Consider the following 16767-nt stretch of genomic DNA (forward strand, 5'->3'; position numbering starts at 1 on the left):
GTATTTCGAGCAATACAAGGAGATACAAACATGGACTTACAGAATTTATTTTGGGAGGAAAAATGGTACAAATTTATTTTGTCTTCTGGTAGAGTAGAGGCCTTTAATGTGTGAAACTCTGTCCCAATCCAGAGGCAGCACAAATTGCAATAAATATCCTAAGGGCGCTGAAATTTTTTCTGCTGGAATTTTACTTATAATTTGCAAGAGTCATTGTAGTTCAGTGGGAATATATTTTTTGGTGTATACTTTCAAAATTATCCATTATCACAGTAGTAGCTTTCCATTATCACAGTAGTAGCTAAGTATCATGTTTTAAACGTCCAAACATTCTAAAACATAGTCATTGGTTTGCGCCTTTCCTTTCTTCAAGACTATATCTCATTTAGGCTCCTTCTCCTATGGAAGGTGGGACCAGATGGTCTTGCAAAGTGCCTTCCAGCCTGGGCTGTTCTATGATTCTGTGATATTGTAGGTTTCTGGTTTGAATCTGCACTGTTGATACAGGTCAATGGCAAATAAACCAGTTTGTTTAGCCTTTGGTCTCAACGAGTCATGTCACAGTTCTCTGAAATATTGACTCCCTGGAGCTTCTGTCAATGGCTGCACAATATTAGTGACCTTTTTCTTCTATAATACTGACGCTTATCCATGCAGGAAGATTTGTGTATGGTTGACCGCAGTGCATCAGCTTAGCTGCACTAACTTCTTTTGTGGGTGTTAACTAACGTTTCCAGAGTGCCCTGGTTGAGATGTGACTTTTCAGGTGCTGTGTCACCTCCTTCTCGGGGCTTACCAAGAACCTCCTGTGAGGAAGTAATGCAGATGTCTTGTCTAGAAGACTCTGTATTTTGACGGTTGTTTATTCCAAATAAGTGACTTAACATATACTTGGTGCTGATTTCACTCAGCTGCAGAGCTTGTGCATGTAGAGAACTGCATGTCTAACTAGAAAAGAAGTTTGTCTAACAGCAGTGTTTTGTAGAGGAATTCTACTAATAGAATTTTGTATTTTCTATGAGATTCCCAAAAAATTTATGATATTTCAAGGGAAAGATAGTGGTATGACAATAAACCCAAGACCTCAGCAGATTTCAGCTTCTAGTAGTGTGTCTGTTCCTGTTGATACTGAAGATGGGTGAAACTGTCCTTGATTGCAGTGGGAAAAGAATCAAACCCTGTACAGATTCTTTAGGCTACATTTAAGGAAACCACTTAGACTATATTTGAATTGAAATAGTATACAGCAGTAATAATTTTTCTGCCAAAAAAATTACTGATTTATCAGATTTTTAAGTGGTCTTCTCAAATAAAGTTAGAAAAGAATGTCAATGTACTTGTAGTATGCTAGAATGCATATTCTAATTAAATTGCAAAATTTATCTAATATGTGCTTTTTCTACATACTTTATTTGACTCTCACCATTTACCATCGTAGAGGAAGTTTATAGGAGAAGGCTAAAAGAAAAACGTAAGCCATGCAATTCACTTTTGGCTTTATCTCACTGTTCCTTTCACACAAATTATAACTCAAATGCATTCTGCAGGAATAATTCAATGTTTGTTTAGATTTGGCTGTCTAATTGTAATATACATGAGACATTGCTTTCATTGCTTGCAGCAAGCAGACAGCTAATTGCCCTGTTTCGTAAGATTTCACTTTAGAGAAAAAAAAAATCAGAGGTTCACAAATCAGATAGTTGGACTTCAAAGGGACATTGTCAAGGTTAACAGAGCCAAAACTTAACCTTTACCTCTTTTTATTTGTATATATGTAAAACCCGTATAATATCTGGAAAGATGGCTTCAATTGAAAGTTTCTTCCTTAGAGGGGAAGGATTTGGGCTTTTTTTTTTTTTTAATCAGTGCATTAAATATAAAAAAAAAAAAGTCTGAATAAAAATGTTACTGTGCTTGGTGTTATAAATATTGTAAGTAAACTTTTCTTTAATGTACTTAAAAGTACCTTGACACCAGTTCTTTTTGAAGTCTAATATTTATAAAGAGAAATTAGTAGGACTGTGATTTTTTTAATGGCTTTTAAAAAAAATCTTCCATTTGCTTGCCCACTGCCTGCTGGCTTTAGTTTCTGATTTGGCTCTGTCTGTGCATGTCTTGTGTTACTAAGTGTTCTCTTTTGCAAGAGAAATGTTTGCAAAGTTCATTTACATGTTTTAAAACTTAATCATTACAACTTGTGTATTCTTCAGAATCACTACAAGAAAAATTAATTATAGTTTTTGCCAATAGTCTAAATATGACATTGCATGTTCAAAATTTTGTTGTAAAACATTTTTTTTAAAGATGCTCTTTAGCAGTATTGATTTTCTTTCTTTTCTCTCACTTCATGCCTGACACATCTGGTTTTCATAGTCTTTTGTGAAACAAGCGGGTCTGTTTTAATGTCAAAGCATGAACTCCTTGAGTGGCAGCTGCGGCAGATAAACTGTCTGGTTCTGTCTCCGTCATCTAGATTTTATTTAGCATAGGCTGGTAATGGAGAACTTGCTAGGAGTAGTGTGTAGAGAAGAAATGAAAGATTTGGTTCAGAAAAGTTAGGATGATGTGATTAACAACCTCATAAATCTCCAGAGAGTGTGTTCTAATTGATTTTGACTATAACATTCCTGAATAACCTCTATCTTTTAACACCAAATTGTGTGTAAAGCAATCCTGCGTTAGCTCTTGATGTAGATTTTAACTCAGTTATTCATACTGAAATGTTTTAAGGAAAAAAAAGTATTACAAGTTTTCCTCATTTCAAACTAGTTTTTGTTATTTTTCATTTCCAAGTTTTGTGAATATCATTGAGGTATTTCTCATAAACTGGCGAACATTTTTCCCAGATGGAATATAATTAATTTTCCATCATACTTAAAATTATTTCCTTTAATGTATAACAAAAAATGCACTCTCATCTTTTACAAAGTAAACTTCAATTTATTTTCTTTATTATTACTTGACTTTTACGGTATAAAATACTATTATGTAGCCTTTTATAAGCAAAACCAGCATGTTTGTCTTGTGCAATGCTTTTAATAGTTCAGCTTTTGAAAAGCTCCAAGTTAAATGTAATTTAACATTTGCCATGCCACTGACATGGTTTTGGTTACGCATAAGAACACAGGGAGAGTATCACAAAACATATATTCTTTATACTAAATATAGCAAGTGTATTTTCCTTATAACATTTTAAAAAAATTTCTAGATCAAGAAGTTCAACGGTTGAAGATAGGAATGGAATCATTATTGGCTGCAAATGAAGAAAAGGTGAGAAAATAATCCTTGTTCTACGTAACAAAAATGAAATGATGGTTTTGAATCTCTGTAATGATCTGAATGACCTGCTTTCTGTAAGCGTGAAATTGCCCTGATTTTTGGATTATCGCATGAGATTGTGACAGAAGGTTGATTTTTAAATAGAAAGTGTGGCTGACCTTGCTAACCTGGCTGCAGAACTTGGGAGGCTCAGTAAATTCCAGAGGGGAATAGAAAGCCAAGGCTGTAATGAGCAGAATCTCCTAGTTTCTGCTATTGAAAAGATCACTAAGGGTTGGTCATCTCTGGGCAGCTCTTCATCTTCCACCCCGATCTGCAGTGCATTGATATCTCCGGTTTAGATAGTGATATTAAAAGAAAGTCAGAGTGGCTTTTGAATTGTACTCAAGTTTGGATTTGAAGAGACAAGGGTAAGAAAAATAAAAATGAGTACTAATGGAGAGGAGGAGTAAAATTAAACCCATTAAAATAGTAAATATTACTTTTGTCTCTTATCGCCTGTATGCAGATTGCCTGTTAATTGGACAATTCAAGTGCAGGGTTTAGGGCTCAGTCTTGGAGAATATTGAATCTCCACTTTCGGATGCCATTGACTTACTACACAAATTGTTCCTTATTTTTGGAGGGAGGGTGGGGGGCTGAGGGGGCTGAGTTTCTGGAGGAAATTGTAATTCTTGTTTTGGATAATAAACCAGGCTACAGGATCTTCCTTTATGGTGACACATCACTGTACAATCAGGATGACAATAATATACATCCCTAAAATCTTCCTTTGGTACGTGGGGAATCTAGACAGGACAATGTTAATTCTGGAGAACATTCATGTGCCTCATAATAACCTTTTGCTCTTTAAAAACTCAAAAAGTCAAAATTTACATCTGGAAAATAAAAGACATGGCATTATCTCTTGCCAAAGTCATTCCACGTCTGCATAAGATTTTTGCATTTGAATGGAACACAAAATATTATTGCTTATGTCCTAATATCTGGATACACTCACAGGAGAAGGAGGTTTATTTCCTTGGGAACTGCAGTTTTTGAACTCGTGGGCTGATGGGCGACCCATAGCTTCTTACATGTTTAATGCAGAGCTGTTACCTTCAATGTAATGCAAAATAAAATGTTCTTCCCAAGGAAAAATAGCTTTAAATAGCTTTTTGGGATAACTAAATATTGAGAAAGTGCTCAACTAAGCTGCTAGTAAGTGGTGCGCATACTTCTTTTTCAAAAAACTGGGTATGTTAGTCACAGTTCTTTGCTATGAAGAAGAACGTATTGCTTCTATCCATAGCTGGGCTAACTGGGCCTCTTTTGTCTTGCGTGTACTTGCTGAGGCGTGAAAGGAGGATCAGCAGCATCTGCCATTCTGTAATGTAGGAAAGGTCTGGTTTCTCTGCAGCTACTTCTACAGCTCAGTTGATACCTGCAGTGACTGTAATGTACACATGCATGTATACATGTACTGGAGCAGCTTTTAATTGAAATATCTCTGACACTGACCTCGCTGTGGCAGTGTGGCAGCTCACTATCAGCTAATCACTTAAATATTTGCCAACTTCCATGGAAGGTTTTTTGTTGTGGTGGTTTGGGTTTTTTTCCAGTGCCCACCTCTCTGCTTCTGTGACTTCCCTGACACCTGCTTGTGAAAGCTAGTTCTTTATCGCTTGCTTGGGTTTGTATTCCGTGCTCTGTAGTCACAGCACTGGGCAAGATTATTGCACAGGAATGGGTTAGAACTGGGCTCAAGGAAACAGGACAAACTGTAAGAGTGCAAATTGCAAGACTACACACTTACTGACCAGTAGCAAGAATTTATTATCATCAGGAACACAATATTGTATAGAAATGAGAGAAAGGATGGATCCGATCAATTAAATAACGATTGCTACCCATTGCTATGTTGTGTCTGTGCAAAAGGCAAGTGCGCTCCCTGAATACATGAATCGAGAAGCTTTCTGTACCTGATAGGAAAGGGCTGGGTATTGGAGAAAGCGTGGAGTGAGGTGGTGCATCAGACGTTCATCAGGCCTCATTTCTTTGGTTCTGTACAGGTTTGACTGCCTAAATTCAAAAAAGGTGTGTTCAAAACTGGAGGAAGTGTAGATGTGGGAGTGCAGGACGTAACCTACAAGAGAGGATTAAAGAACATGACTAGATTGTTAAACTAGACAAAACATAAACATGATTTACTTTACAATTACAGGTACCATGCTAACAGAAAACAAACACTGCCCACTTCAGGCAATTGAGGTTCAACTACAGAATACTCACTTAACTCTTAGAAGTGTAAGCAGATTTCCAAATTATGCTTCTGTAAATAAAAATTTACTAGTAATGTCCCGCTCCTCTCGTTTCCTTTTATCCATAATTTCACTCTGTCCTGCAGATATTACGTACGATGGCAAATAAAAGCCAAGAAACGTTCTTTACAAGGCATGCGAGTAAGACCTGATCCTGCTTTCTGGAAAAAGACCGGGCCAAAACTGCAGAAATGAGTGTGTAATACAGTGTCTCTACCAGTTAAAAATGCAGAATTTTAAATATTATTTCATTTCATGCTTTTCACAGGACCGTCGAATAGAGGAGTTAACACTATTGCTCAGCCAGTACAGGAGAGTCAAAGAGATAATGATTGCAGCTCACGGTAAAATGTCTTGTGAATAATTTCCTGATATCAGGACTTTTAAAAACTGCATGAACTACAACTGCTATTTGTTGTCCTTTTACATACATGTGCATAGTAATGTTTATTTCATTATGCATATATTCGTATCATGTTGGAGCGCTATAAGAGCAAGTATATATTCTTTGAGAGAGAGAGAGACCCACAGCATGTCTTGACAAGGCTTGTGTGTTATTGCCTGTAGTTTGTGGAGATTTCCTTTTTCTTTCCTGGGCTGTGGGCGCAGGAAATTAGGGTCAAATCTGTCTGGATATTTAGTTACAACATTACTGTTCAGCAGGATTTCTGAGACTGAATCTTATGCTTGACTCCGTAAGTCGTAACCGAAAATTTGTTCTACATCAGTTAACAGTAAATCCTTCCTTGGAGCCTAATTTTGGTGCTGTACGTTGTTTTAGATGGTGTCATTAAGGATTCTGATAAGGAAGGATATCTGATGAGAACTGCTCATCAGCTGGGTCTGAAGCACTGCAGTTTCCCTCCTTATGTGCCGAGGCAATCTGAAGTCAGCAACTGCTCTCCTCAGACCACTTTGCTGTACCCTGCAATGGGGCAGGAGCTTGGGCTGCAGAACTCCTACGCCCATGTAGCGGTGGCTGGGTGCACAGACGGGCCACGGTTTTATTGGCTTCTTCCTGCAGCCCTGTCCCTCCTCGCTGACGGGACTCCTCTAAGTCTCTTCCACAGTGCAGGCCTGTGACGTACATCCCGCATGGCCAAAGCGTCGTACTTCCTTTCTCGCTGCTGCTGGTTGCCGTCCCCGCAGTCGTACATGGGCTGTAGAGGCCAGACCAAAAAGTATTACAGCAAAAAGGGTGAAAAGGAGGAGCAAACTTCTGCAGATATGGAATTTGTCGACACACGGGCAATTAGGAAAGTTAATTCAAATTAGCTAAAGGCACAAGCTTACAGTATTCTTACTAAAGTGCATTATAGCCCTCTCAAGAATCTATTATGCAAGATTAAAATAACAGTGTTTGATTTAAATTGATTCATCTGTAGAAAATGAAGAAAGTATACAGATAGTTGTTGTTTGTGTGTTGTTTCCTGTGACCATTATGTTATGAGTGACCAGTTTTTACAGTGTAAAATGATATCAGGAAACATTAGTGGATGATGAACGTTAATTAATTAAATACATCCTATATTCAGATTTCCTACACCACAGTTCAATTCGGGACTAGCGGTAAAGATCATTTGTCAGCTAGCATTAATTACACAATGTTTTTCTTTTAGGTCATGTTTTTAATACGACATTCATAAAAGGGAAGCTGATCTTGGGTGCAATTTGATATAGTTAAGAGGACTTTTTTTATTTTTTGCTAAAAAGAGTTGCAATGAATATAGTAAGTTCTGTTGCCCTTCACTTCCACTAAGAAAAATCCTGACAGCTGACTAGGCAAGTTCTGGTTTGGAGGGAACAACTGAAAGCCCTGGGTTGCTTTTGTGCACACAGTATTATGTATTTAACTTCACAATCCATGCACAAATCTTTGTCCCATTTATCAGTTACACTTCAGGGAGTGGAGTGGGTTTTAGGAGAATCTCATTTTAAGTTGCCACCTTAGTATTCAGTACCAAATTTAGTCTGGGAAACTTGACCTTCTGAAAGGACAGTTTTGTTCAACATACATCGTCACATTAACAAACACGATATTTTCAGGTCTTGTACGGCAGAACGGAAACTTGTATTTAACACACAAGAATAGCGAACAAGAGTCAGGTAAATCTCTCTCTCTGAATGTTCATTTTGAAAACAATAAAAAAAGTTCTCTCGCTTTGAAATTGTTCTAAAAGGAAATCTAAAGGTGTGATTGTAGCTTTTGGAGACGTATTTGATGTTAACTCCCAAGATAGCTAGACCAGTGGTACCCTGAGAGTAAGTGCTCTCAGCAGTAAGCCCCCAGTTCCGCTCCCCTTGGCCACATCCTGGTTGTACGTATACGAGTGCACCGTCTCCCTGTAGGATGTGTGACCCCCTTTTGGAGGTTGCTCATGTGCACGAGCAAAGAGCGCGCCGTGATGCTCTGGATTATTGAGTTGGTAGTGCAGGGAGTGTGACGGTGTTAATGTATGCTAGTACTTCAGTACAGTGTAAATTTACACTTCAGTACAGTGTAAATAAAAAAAAACAGTGATGCTCAGCATAATAAACAAAAACAAAACCCAAAACCTTTGTGGGAAGTAGAGTGTGTACTGAGATTGTCCACACTGAGGTGCGTACTGTGATGGCTACAAGATTATCACAGCTGAATGAGCTTGTTACCTCGTGTGTGTGTTTATGGGAGTCTCATGTTTAGGTTGCCAAGAAATGATGCCTGATTATTTATTTATTTATTTCTAGGGGTGGGTTTTAAATGTTCCCTTTGAAATTTAATCCCTGCTTAAAAACTTTTGGTAGAATTAATAGGTTGAAATCTTCTGTCTCTGATAACTGTTTCAAATAATTACTTGAGAGAAACACAATATATTGTAAACATTTCTTATTTCTGGTTAAGGCAAGCTACAAAACATGTTGACAAAAGATGATGACTGACTCTTCACCATAGGTAGCACATACATTTAAAAACCAAAATCTGTTTTGGATTAAAGTAGGGCAGCTGCTTGAAATGGCCACTGGCAGTTGTGTAAAATGTAAAAGGGTTGTCCCGAACTCGGCTATAGGTAGCTCTTTTGGGTTTAGTAATTTGTGCCAACTGAAGGGCTGTCTACCAGGAATCATAGTATAAGATTCACTTCGTATCCTGAAGGGCCGATGGTCAGTGCCAGGTTTGTCGGCAGTCTCTGTAGCTGAACAGCCTGATAATCAAGCTCGTGTCTAACGAGTTTTCAAGTGATGTCTTTTCTAATAGTTCCAGGGCTTAAACATAGGATTTGGTGTTTCTTCATAACTGCCTAGAGCTGCTGCACGTCTATCACATAAATTAGGATTTACTAATGTGCTTAAAGGTCAGTCTAAATTTCTCCATCATGGCATAGCAGCTCTTCCACATCCTGTATGCAACCCTATGTGTAGGAGATCTCCAGAAAAAATTTCTTATCCAAAATACTCTGCAAGTTTGCTGAGCACTAAATATTGAGACCCTGATTTAGTATTGCAGCTTTGATAATTTAGGAATAAAAATCCTACTAAATAATGAATTTGGAGTATTTAAGTATTTGTTTAGATCTGGGATATCCAGAGAAACCTGGACGTTTACCATGTTACCGTGTTCATCCTTGAACTCAGCATGGGGGCACTGCATTACGATACAGATGATGTCAAACATGCATGAAGCGACTCAGCGACTCACAACAGAGCGCAGCATATACCCAGAAGTGGTAAATCTGTTGCTCTAACATGAATCAGCTTGCTTGTAAGCCAGAGCCCAAAGCAGGGGTGGGGAGCGGAGAGGCTGGAAAACTACATGTATCGGATGAGGCTGAAGGGGAATTTAGAGACTGAAGTATTGCACTGACTGATATGGTCCCAAATGTTAATATTTTTTTTGGCCTGTTTCTCTCTTTCTACTTCTAATCTTTAATGCTTGCAGGCTCTTCCATCTCTGGTGGCAGTGAAGAGGAACTTGAGACGACTTTAAGGAAGTGGAATCTTCTGAGTAATCCTCAAGGAGAAATATTTAAAACAGAGGTACTTAGTAAAGACGTTTCAGAAGCAAGTTCTGCTGTATATATGATTTGTTTGTAGTATTGGTTTCTCTGTAGTGGCTGAGGTAACGTAGATAAGGGTCTGTCCCTGGCTGGATTTTTGTGCCTCTTGGTATGGGCACTTTGGATTCAGAATCAGGCGCTAGAGTTACAGGCTTGAAACTCTTATTTTACCTAGGCCTCTTCAGGAGAACTGTCACCAGCTGTGCTCTCTCCAGTGCCACACAAAGCCATGGAAATCAGGCAAGACCTTTGTTTCTTGTTTTTCATGCGGATTGTCCTAAGTCTGTATTATTTAATCTGTTTAACTGCTGGCATCGTCTTGCCTGTTCTTGGTGTTGCGAGAACTTTTGGGTAGTTGTGAAAGCAGTGTTTGCCGTGGGAGTTTGCAATACGTAGTTGTATTCAGGTTTGAATTACAGGAATAAATTAGCACTTTTACATATCAAAAGATATATGTACTGTAGTACTTATAACAGTGTATTTTATTCTGATTTAAAGTGGAAGCATTCCAGCATCTTCGAGTCATTTAACCTCTCCACAAGAAGAATCTTTGGATATCGTAAATAGGTAAGAATGAGTAACCTTAATTAAAATGTAAAAGATATAGCCAGATTTTTTTTCTAATTCTGCCTTTTTTCCATCTTAAAAATCTTTTTAAAAGCCCTTAAGGTTGCACACTGTTCACAGAGTTTTGCTTGTTAAGAGCTTCTAAAAAGTCACCTATACATATAAGGTTTAAAACCCCACATTGCGCCTTGTTGCCTCTCATTGTTGATCAAAGGATGTCTTGTTGCTGTTTCTGAATTCATCTATTGCAGGTCCCAATAGCATGAGTTTTAGGCTAAAAATAAAACAAAAGAAATGAATCTCCTAACTCTGAATTATGTTGTATGCAGACATTGTGTGATACATACAGCTGTCATATGGTACAGTTGCAGCATACATAAGCATACTATGTTGTATTAACTGTTGCTTTTTGTCTGGCCTTATTTTAAGGGTACCACAGAAAAAAAAGTCAAGTAGTTTAGAAGACTTGCAGAGTGAATCCCTGGAAAAGGTTGGTTTCTTTGTAATCACAATTTCTGGTGTTTAAGTATGACTAAAAGATAAAGGTCAAGTATAAATAATCTTTTTGTTTCACATATAGTAACCTTCACCACCACGAACATTGTGTGTGGGGAAAAAAGCCCAAATGATAAAAGAGTCCAGGTTCTTTTTTTACCCCATTGGCAAGCTTAGAATAAACAAACTAGTTGACACACCCATATGTACATATCTTCAAATTCAGCTTTTCAGCTGAAAAAGAAGAAAAATATTTAAGAGAAATATAACAAGTAATGTTAATGAGTCCTTTCCTTGAACTATTTTGTTTATAGGTAAACATTTTTAAAATAATTTTCACTTCCAAATCGCTAAAAATGTTAAGGCAGCAAATCCTGAAAGTAATTAAATACTGGGCATTTCCACATAGGATTCCTTTTTGAGTGTTTGCATGTAAATATGAGTGTTGCTCCCTAACTTAGATTTCTGATATAAATGTCATTCCTGAAGACGGTAGTGAAGACGGCAGGAGCACTGTTATTAACTCAAAGCCTTAATTCCATTCCAGAATTTCAATTGGAATTCCGTTCCGATTTACCAAGTCTCATTACGTTATGTCCAGAGGCTTGTTTTGTCATTATGTACGCTGAAATTTTTCTGCACTTGTAGTGACGCTTTGTGATACTGTTATTGACACTTTCTATACTCAAATTAGGCTTATAGATTACGCACATCCAGTATTGTGATTTAAAATGAATACTAGTAATATGATTGTTCCAGTTCTTCAAATTCTCTTCATTTTTTCTTAAGTCTCTGAAGATGACAGTGACCAAATAGAATGTTTGAAACTTGTGTTGCACTTATTTAATTGTCGTAATACATGTGAGAAATCAATTCAGAACTAACACTTCATTCCATGTGGAACTTATGAAGGTCTGTTTTCCTTTCATAACTTTTATTTTCCCGTCTTAAATTCAAAAACTTAATTTGTCTCTGTGATACGATGTGATAAGGCTGTACCTACACATTTAGGCTGTAAATCTGCTCTGTCTGTCAGATCAGAGTCCATGAAGGAACCAGAAACTAACAAGGGTATGAGAGCATTGTAGCAAGCCAGCCCCATGTTCAGCAGGGCATTTAAATTGTATGCCCTAATTTAGGCATGAGGCTTCTTAATGAACTAAATGAGACCTCCCTCTGTGTGTGAGTGAGTGGCTAAATGTGAATTAGTTACAACCAAAAATAAGCCCAAGAAAACTTGGTTTGCTGACTCTGCGTGACACGACTTGGCTTCTTGCATGAAGTCCAAGAGAACCTGTGCTAGTGGCACTGTTTACTGGAGCTGTTCTGCTTTGCACAAAACTCAAAATTCCAATTATGTCCAGCCATAATAATAATAATAATAATAATAAAATAAAACACGTTGGTTTCTCTGACCTACCTGTGCTGGCATTTTTATCACTTCATTTCTGTCACAGCACTTTATGGTTTCAGCTGGGTACATACAGTATTGTGTATGTTCTTTCTTTAAGTCAGTGATTTTCATACTGTTTTAACTGTGAAACAACTGTTATGTTCCCAGCTTAAAGTAAGTCTAAAGGGACCGCCCAGAAGCCTGAAAAATAGAAAAATTCCTTTGATTACAACAGAACCTAAAAAGGGCCCAAATTTTGTAGAGTGGTTTGAACAAACACATCTGGTGTTAAATATTTTATTGAAATGAAGAGATAACAGACCTTGTAATATATTGCCAATGCGTTAAGTAGCATCACTATAGTAATAAGGCTACAGTTGGTGTTGTGTGTACGTATGTTAATACTAACATTTGTCTGTTGCTCTTTTCCATAAAACTTTGAAATTACCCTCCCTGCAACTCCGTAGCATGTAGAAGGAAAACCAGTGCAGCCTGTTGTAGAACAAGAGGTATATTAACTGTAAACTCTCTTAACATTTATCTGCTGTGATGCGCTGTGATGGTATGGCTGTGTTTTCATTTTATATTAATTTTCCTTTTAAAACGTTTGCATCGTTCACGTACTGACAAACTCTGAGAATGGGTCAAGATTTGAGAGGGAAATTTTTTTTTTTTTTTTAAATAAAAGCTTTTATGTGAGGTTAGAAGCTGAAGTCGGTCAATTTCAGAAAATACAGTGCTAATGTAATAAGCAATTTCTCTGCTCGTATAATTGTTGGTACAAGTCAGGATGTACTCCTGCAATTGCCAAAGCAGGAGCAGGGGTCGAGGAATTGAGGGATGTGGGCGGCAGTTACAGTATCACAAAGATCCCTCTAGGCCTTGAAATAAGAATAGATAAACCAGTGGTTATCTCGTTAAACATTTCAGGTATCATCCTGTCACAGACAACATTGTAAATGTTTTAAAACTGTTTTGTTAGAATGGGGTTACTAAATAGGAGTATACTATATGTTTCTGTATATTAAATACGTTTTGCGTATTTTCAGTACAAAGTTTTCCTACATAACCTCCTTTCTGATACTGAAACATTTACCAATATGAGCTTATTCCAAAACACACATTGAACGTACACCGCTCCCACTAATGTCCATTGGAGTTGCAGGTTCATCGCTTCTCTGGAGAAGCCTCTATATTCCTGTAGTTTTGACAGTTGTGGGATATACAGTTTTGTCCAGGGTGATGGCTCCTGCATCTTTTCATTTGGATTCAGTACTGAAGAAGTCTCAACATGCTGTTTCCAAAACTGTAGAGAAGTACCTCTGTGAAACACATACTTTGCCTGGAAAAGTATTTTGTTAGGCTCAAAGCTATCCAATTTATACGCAGGTTCTAATCTACCCTCGTACAAGGAGTAGGATCCCCAAGTGGTTGATCACTGAAAAATTGAATGCAGGGAAAATCGGGAGATCTTCTGTTTTTAGCACAGCCTACATACCAGCTGCCTTTCAGTCCAATACACTGAGACTCTGGGGACCACCTCTCGGGCGCTCTGTTGCTGGAGGAAGGTCCTTCCATCAGAAGTGATCTCGCAGGTGCTCGTGACACTGTGTGTGTGCACCACGGCTGCAGGCAAGCATACGTTAGACGCTTGCTTTAGCCTGAAGTGGACCAAAAGTGGATAGTTGGCAGCCATTCAAACTAGCCCTAAAATAACAGCTCACTCTATGCTTTTTTTTTTTTCCCCAGCATATATCAAAACTATACCTTCTGCTTAAGTTCTATAATAGAATTGACAACTGTATGTTTAGCTATATATTTGGCAACTATATATTTATCTATAATTTTTTTAAAACCTCACATTTGTAATGTTATCTGTACAAAGAGATCTTAATTCTTACAAAAGTTAAATTTTTTTTACCCAAACTCTGTTGCTGATTCTTTTACTGTTATTAATGGTGGTGAGCAAATATGTTTGACAAAGTTTGAGTTATACAAGTACTTTTGGCTTAAATTCCAGCGAGATACAATTGTGACGCAGAAACATAGACAGTCTGGTGAAAAATAGGGGGAAAAATTGACAGAGCAAAGAACAGGCTGAGGATGCACTAAATGCCCTGCTGGCACTACCAAATTAGTATATAGGGCCCTAGAGGAAAGGGAGACAGCTAGAAAAATTCTTATGACAAAACCAGGTAATATTCAACATGCATTATATTTTAATGTAATAGAGAGTCTGGCTGAAGGGGGGGGGGCAGATGTGGGAAGAGGCTGTGTCTCCCCTGGGAAACTGGAACACTGGATTTAAATTGAATTATCCGTAAGAAGGAACGTGGAGGGGGTGTGTCATTTTGAACTGTGAACTTCAAATACTTTTTCTCAACTTTTAAAACATTGTGTACTGGATTGCAAATGGCATGAGTGATTTGATTTTTTATTTATTTGTTTTATTTTTCCCTCTTTAAAAAAAAAAACAAACAACAAAACAGAGTAAGCCACTTGCGAAAGGCAGCAAGTACCAAACCTTGCCAGGAAAGCTGCCTCGACCCTTACAGAACGGAGAGCAGGGAACGTATAATTCGCCAAATGGGTGTGGAATGAATGAGAATGAGGACAACGGCATCGCGGGCCTAAGTACGTATCCACGCCTCTGAGAGGGAAATACAGAAAGGAAAAAAGCAAACTGTTTGAGGGATTGGGACATAACATGGTCTATATTCTGCTCTGCCAGAATAATGGACGATGACGTTCATGTGATTTAGTTAGGGAAAGTTCTACCTCTTTTTTTCAACAATGCATCAAAAATATTCCACATTAGCTCACTGGAGAGTAAAGGATGGTTTTAAGTTAGAGCGTTGTTTTCTGTTGCGCTCAGTGGTATGATTTGCTGACGTCATTGATAGCAAAAGTCATGAAGAGACACTGTTTTGAAGACTGTGGGGAGAGCACTCTGAAAGTCAACAAATCTGTAACTAAAAATTGGAAATTTTAGAGATGCAGACGTATTGACAATATGAATAAGCAGTATTTTTTTCCAGACACCCTTCAAATGCTCCCCTGAGCTTGCTGGTCTGTTTTCTTAAAAAACAAGCAAGCAAGCAAAAATGCACAGCTGAGTACGTCATTAATACTTTTTAAAAATGTACCCTAGATTGATGTATTAAAACAAAGAAGCCCATCCGTTGCCATCCCACTGCATTTTAGCCTGTGAAAGCTTACAATATAACCAGCGCTAACGTGCGCATTTCAGGCAAAAATCCTACTATTAGCGTGGTTGGTTGCTGGGGACCCACAAGTGAAAATTCACTTGCTACGAGCAGAAAAACATCAGTGGATTTTGAAAATACAAATACATTATTATTCCTCAAACAGAGCCATGTGTGGAAGCCTGTATTAATTTATTTTCAGCGACATCTTCAGCAGGGATTTATTGACAAAAAGTATTACAGTGAGGCACAGAACCAGGTATTTGCCAAAGACTGAAGAGCTTGGGAGCTCAGGCCCAAGAGTATCCCATGGGATTTTGAAGTGTTCCTACACTTTAAAAAAAAAAAAAAGCGTTCCTAACACTTTAAAGTGTTCCAGCACTTTAAAAGTTGTGATGGGTTTTTTACTTTCGGGGGTTTTTTTGTATTTTTTAAGGCCTCATGGTCCTAAAAGCTGGTTCAATAGGTTGTGGATTGTTCAAGTTTTTTAAAGAGTTTTTCTGTGATTGCAACATTGTAGGCAATGCATGAGCTGTTCTATTGTGTCTTTAACACAGAATTATCCAAGGATGAGTGATCTTGTTAAAGGAAAATGTTCTTTTTCTAGAAACAAGCAGTGACTCCTTAAATAGCTGAATTAACAGAATTTTTTATGCAGGGTGGTTTGTTTCTTGCATGTGCAATAAACTCATTACACCTCCAATTCTATATTTCAGAGGAATTTGATGTAATCTTAGACATTGCTTCATTTCAGATCTTCTACAGGCTTTAGGGAGCTCTGTAGTATACGCTTAATGTATTAAAATTGTCTAAGACTAATATGGGGGGGGGGGAAAAACCACCCAAAAAACCCCCAGCTAAACGATCATCCTTATCTTTGTAAGATGACCTGTACAGAATTCTTGGGGCCTGACTTTCATGTCAACCATAACTGCTTCTTTTCTTTTTGTTTCTGCTTTTAATGCTTAGCTTACTACTTTGCTCTTCTGTAACTTTATTTTGCTGGTGTTTTATATCTTTGCTTCTTCATCTGGCTTTCTGCTTCTTGGGATGACTGAAGATCGCGTCAGGAGTGTCAGTGCACCAGTGCTAGGTACTGTATCCAAACAAGATGCAACTTTAACATGAATTTTGCTGCTTGTTTTTTTTCCTTTCCTTTTTTCCTCTTTTCCTCTTCTCTATGAAATACTAATATCAAGTGGGCCATCCAGACTGAATTCCTTAAGTGCAGTACTGAAATGAAGTAACGGCTTTTGCTGTATGGCATTTGGATGGGATTTTTTTAAAGATACTTACTCCTTATCTTATTCTGTTCTCACTGAAGTCAACATAAAAATTCCCTCTGATTTTGATGGAGGAGTTCTGGTATTAAGAATAGGCAAGGCAAGAGTCTGAAGAGTTTGCTTCAGTCTGAAGACCTTGAAATAACTAAATAATGCATTTAAATACAAATTACTGAAATAACAATACTATTTTACCCAGTGTTTTATTAT

General features: G+C 37.7%; 1 protein-coding gene across 13 annotated transcripts in view; it reads left to right on the forward strand.

Moving 5' to 3' along the window:
- Positions 1-16767, forward strand: part of PPFIBP2 (PPFIA binding protein 2) — a 114684-nt gene that overhangs the window by 85702 nt on the left and 12215 nt on the right. For 6 of the 13 annotated variants that reach the window (XM_063332473.1, XM_063332475.1, XM_063332474.1 and 3 more), the window contains 11 exons: positions 1439-1471; positions 3209-3270; positions 5848-5923; positions 7626-7685; positions 9496-9593; positions 9789-9853; positions 10112-10180; positions 10610-10670; positions 12536-12577; positions 14558-14702; positions 16335-16367. In XM_063332473.1, the coding sequence (XP_063188543.1) occupies positions 1439-1471; positions 3209-3270; positions 5848-5923; positions 7626-7685; positions 9496-9593; positions 9789-9853; positions 10112-10180; positions 10610-10670; positions 12536-12577; positions 14558-14702; positions 16335-16367 (744 nt within the window). The remainder of the gene's footprint in view (positions 1-1438; positions 1472-3208; positions 3271-5847; positions 5924-7625; positions 7686-9495; positions 9594-9788; positions 9854-10111; positions 10181-10609; positions 10671-12535; positions 12578-14557; positions 14703-16334; positions 16368-16767) is intronic. The other 7 variants (XM_063332478.1, XM_063332486.1, XM_063332484.1 and 4 more) reach the window with 4 other exon arrangements.

Source organism: Chroicocephalus ridibundus, chromosome 4 (genome assembly GCF_963924245.1).
Source record: "Chroicocephalus ridibundus chromosome 4, bChrRid1.1, whole genome shotgun sequence".
Taxonomy (NCBI): Eukaryota; Metazoa; Chordata; class Aves; order Charadriiformes; family Laridae; genus Chroicocephalus; species Chroicocephalus ridibundus.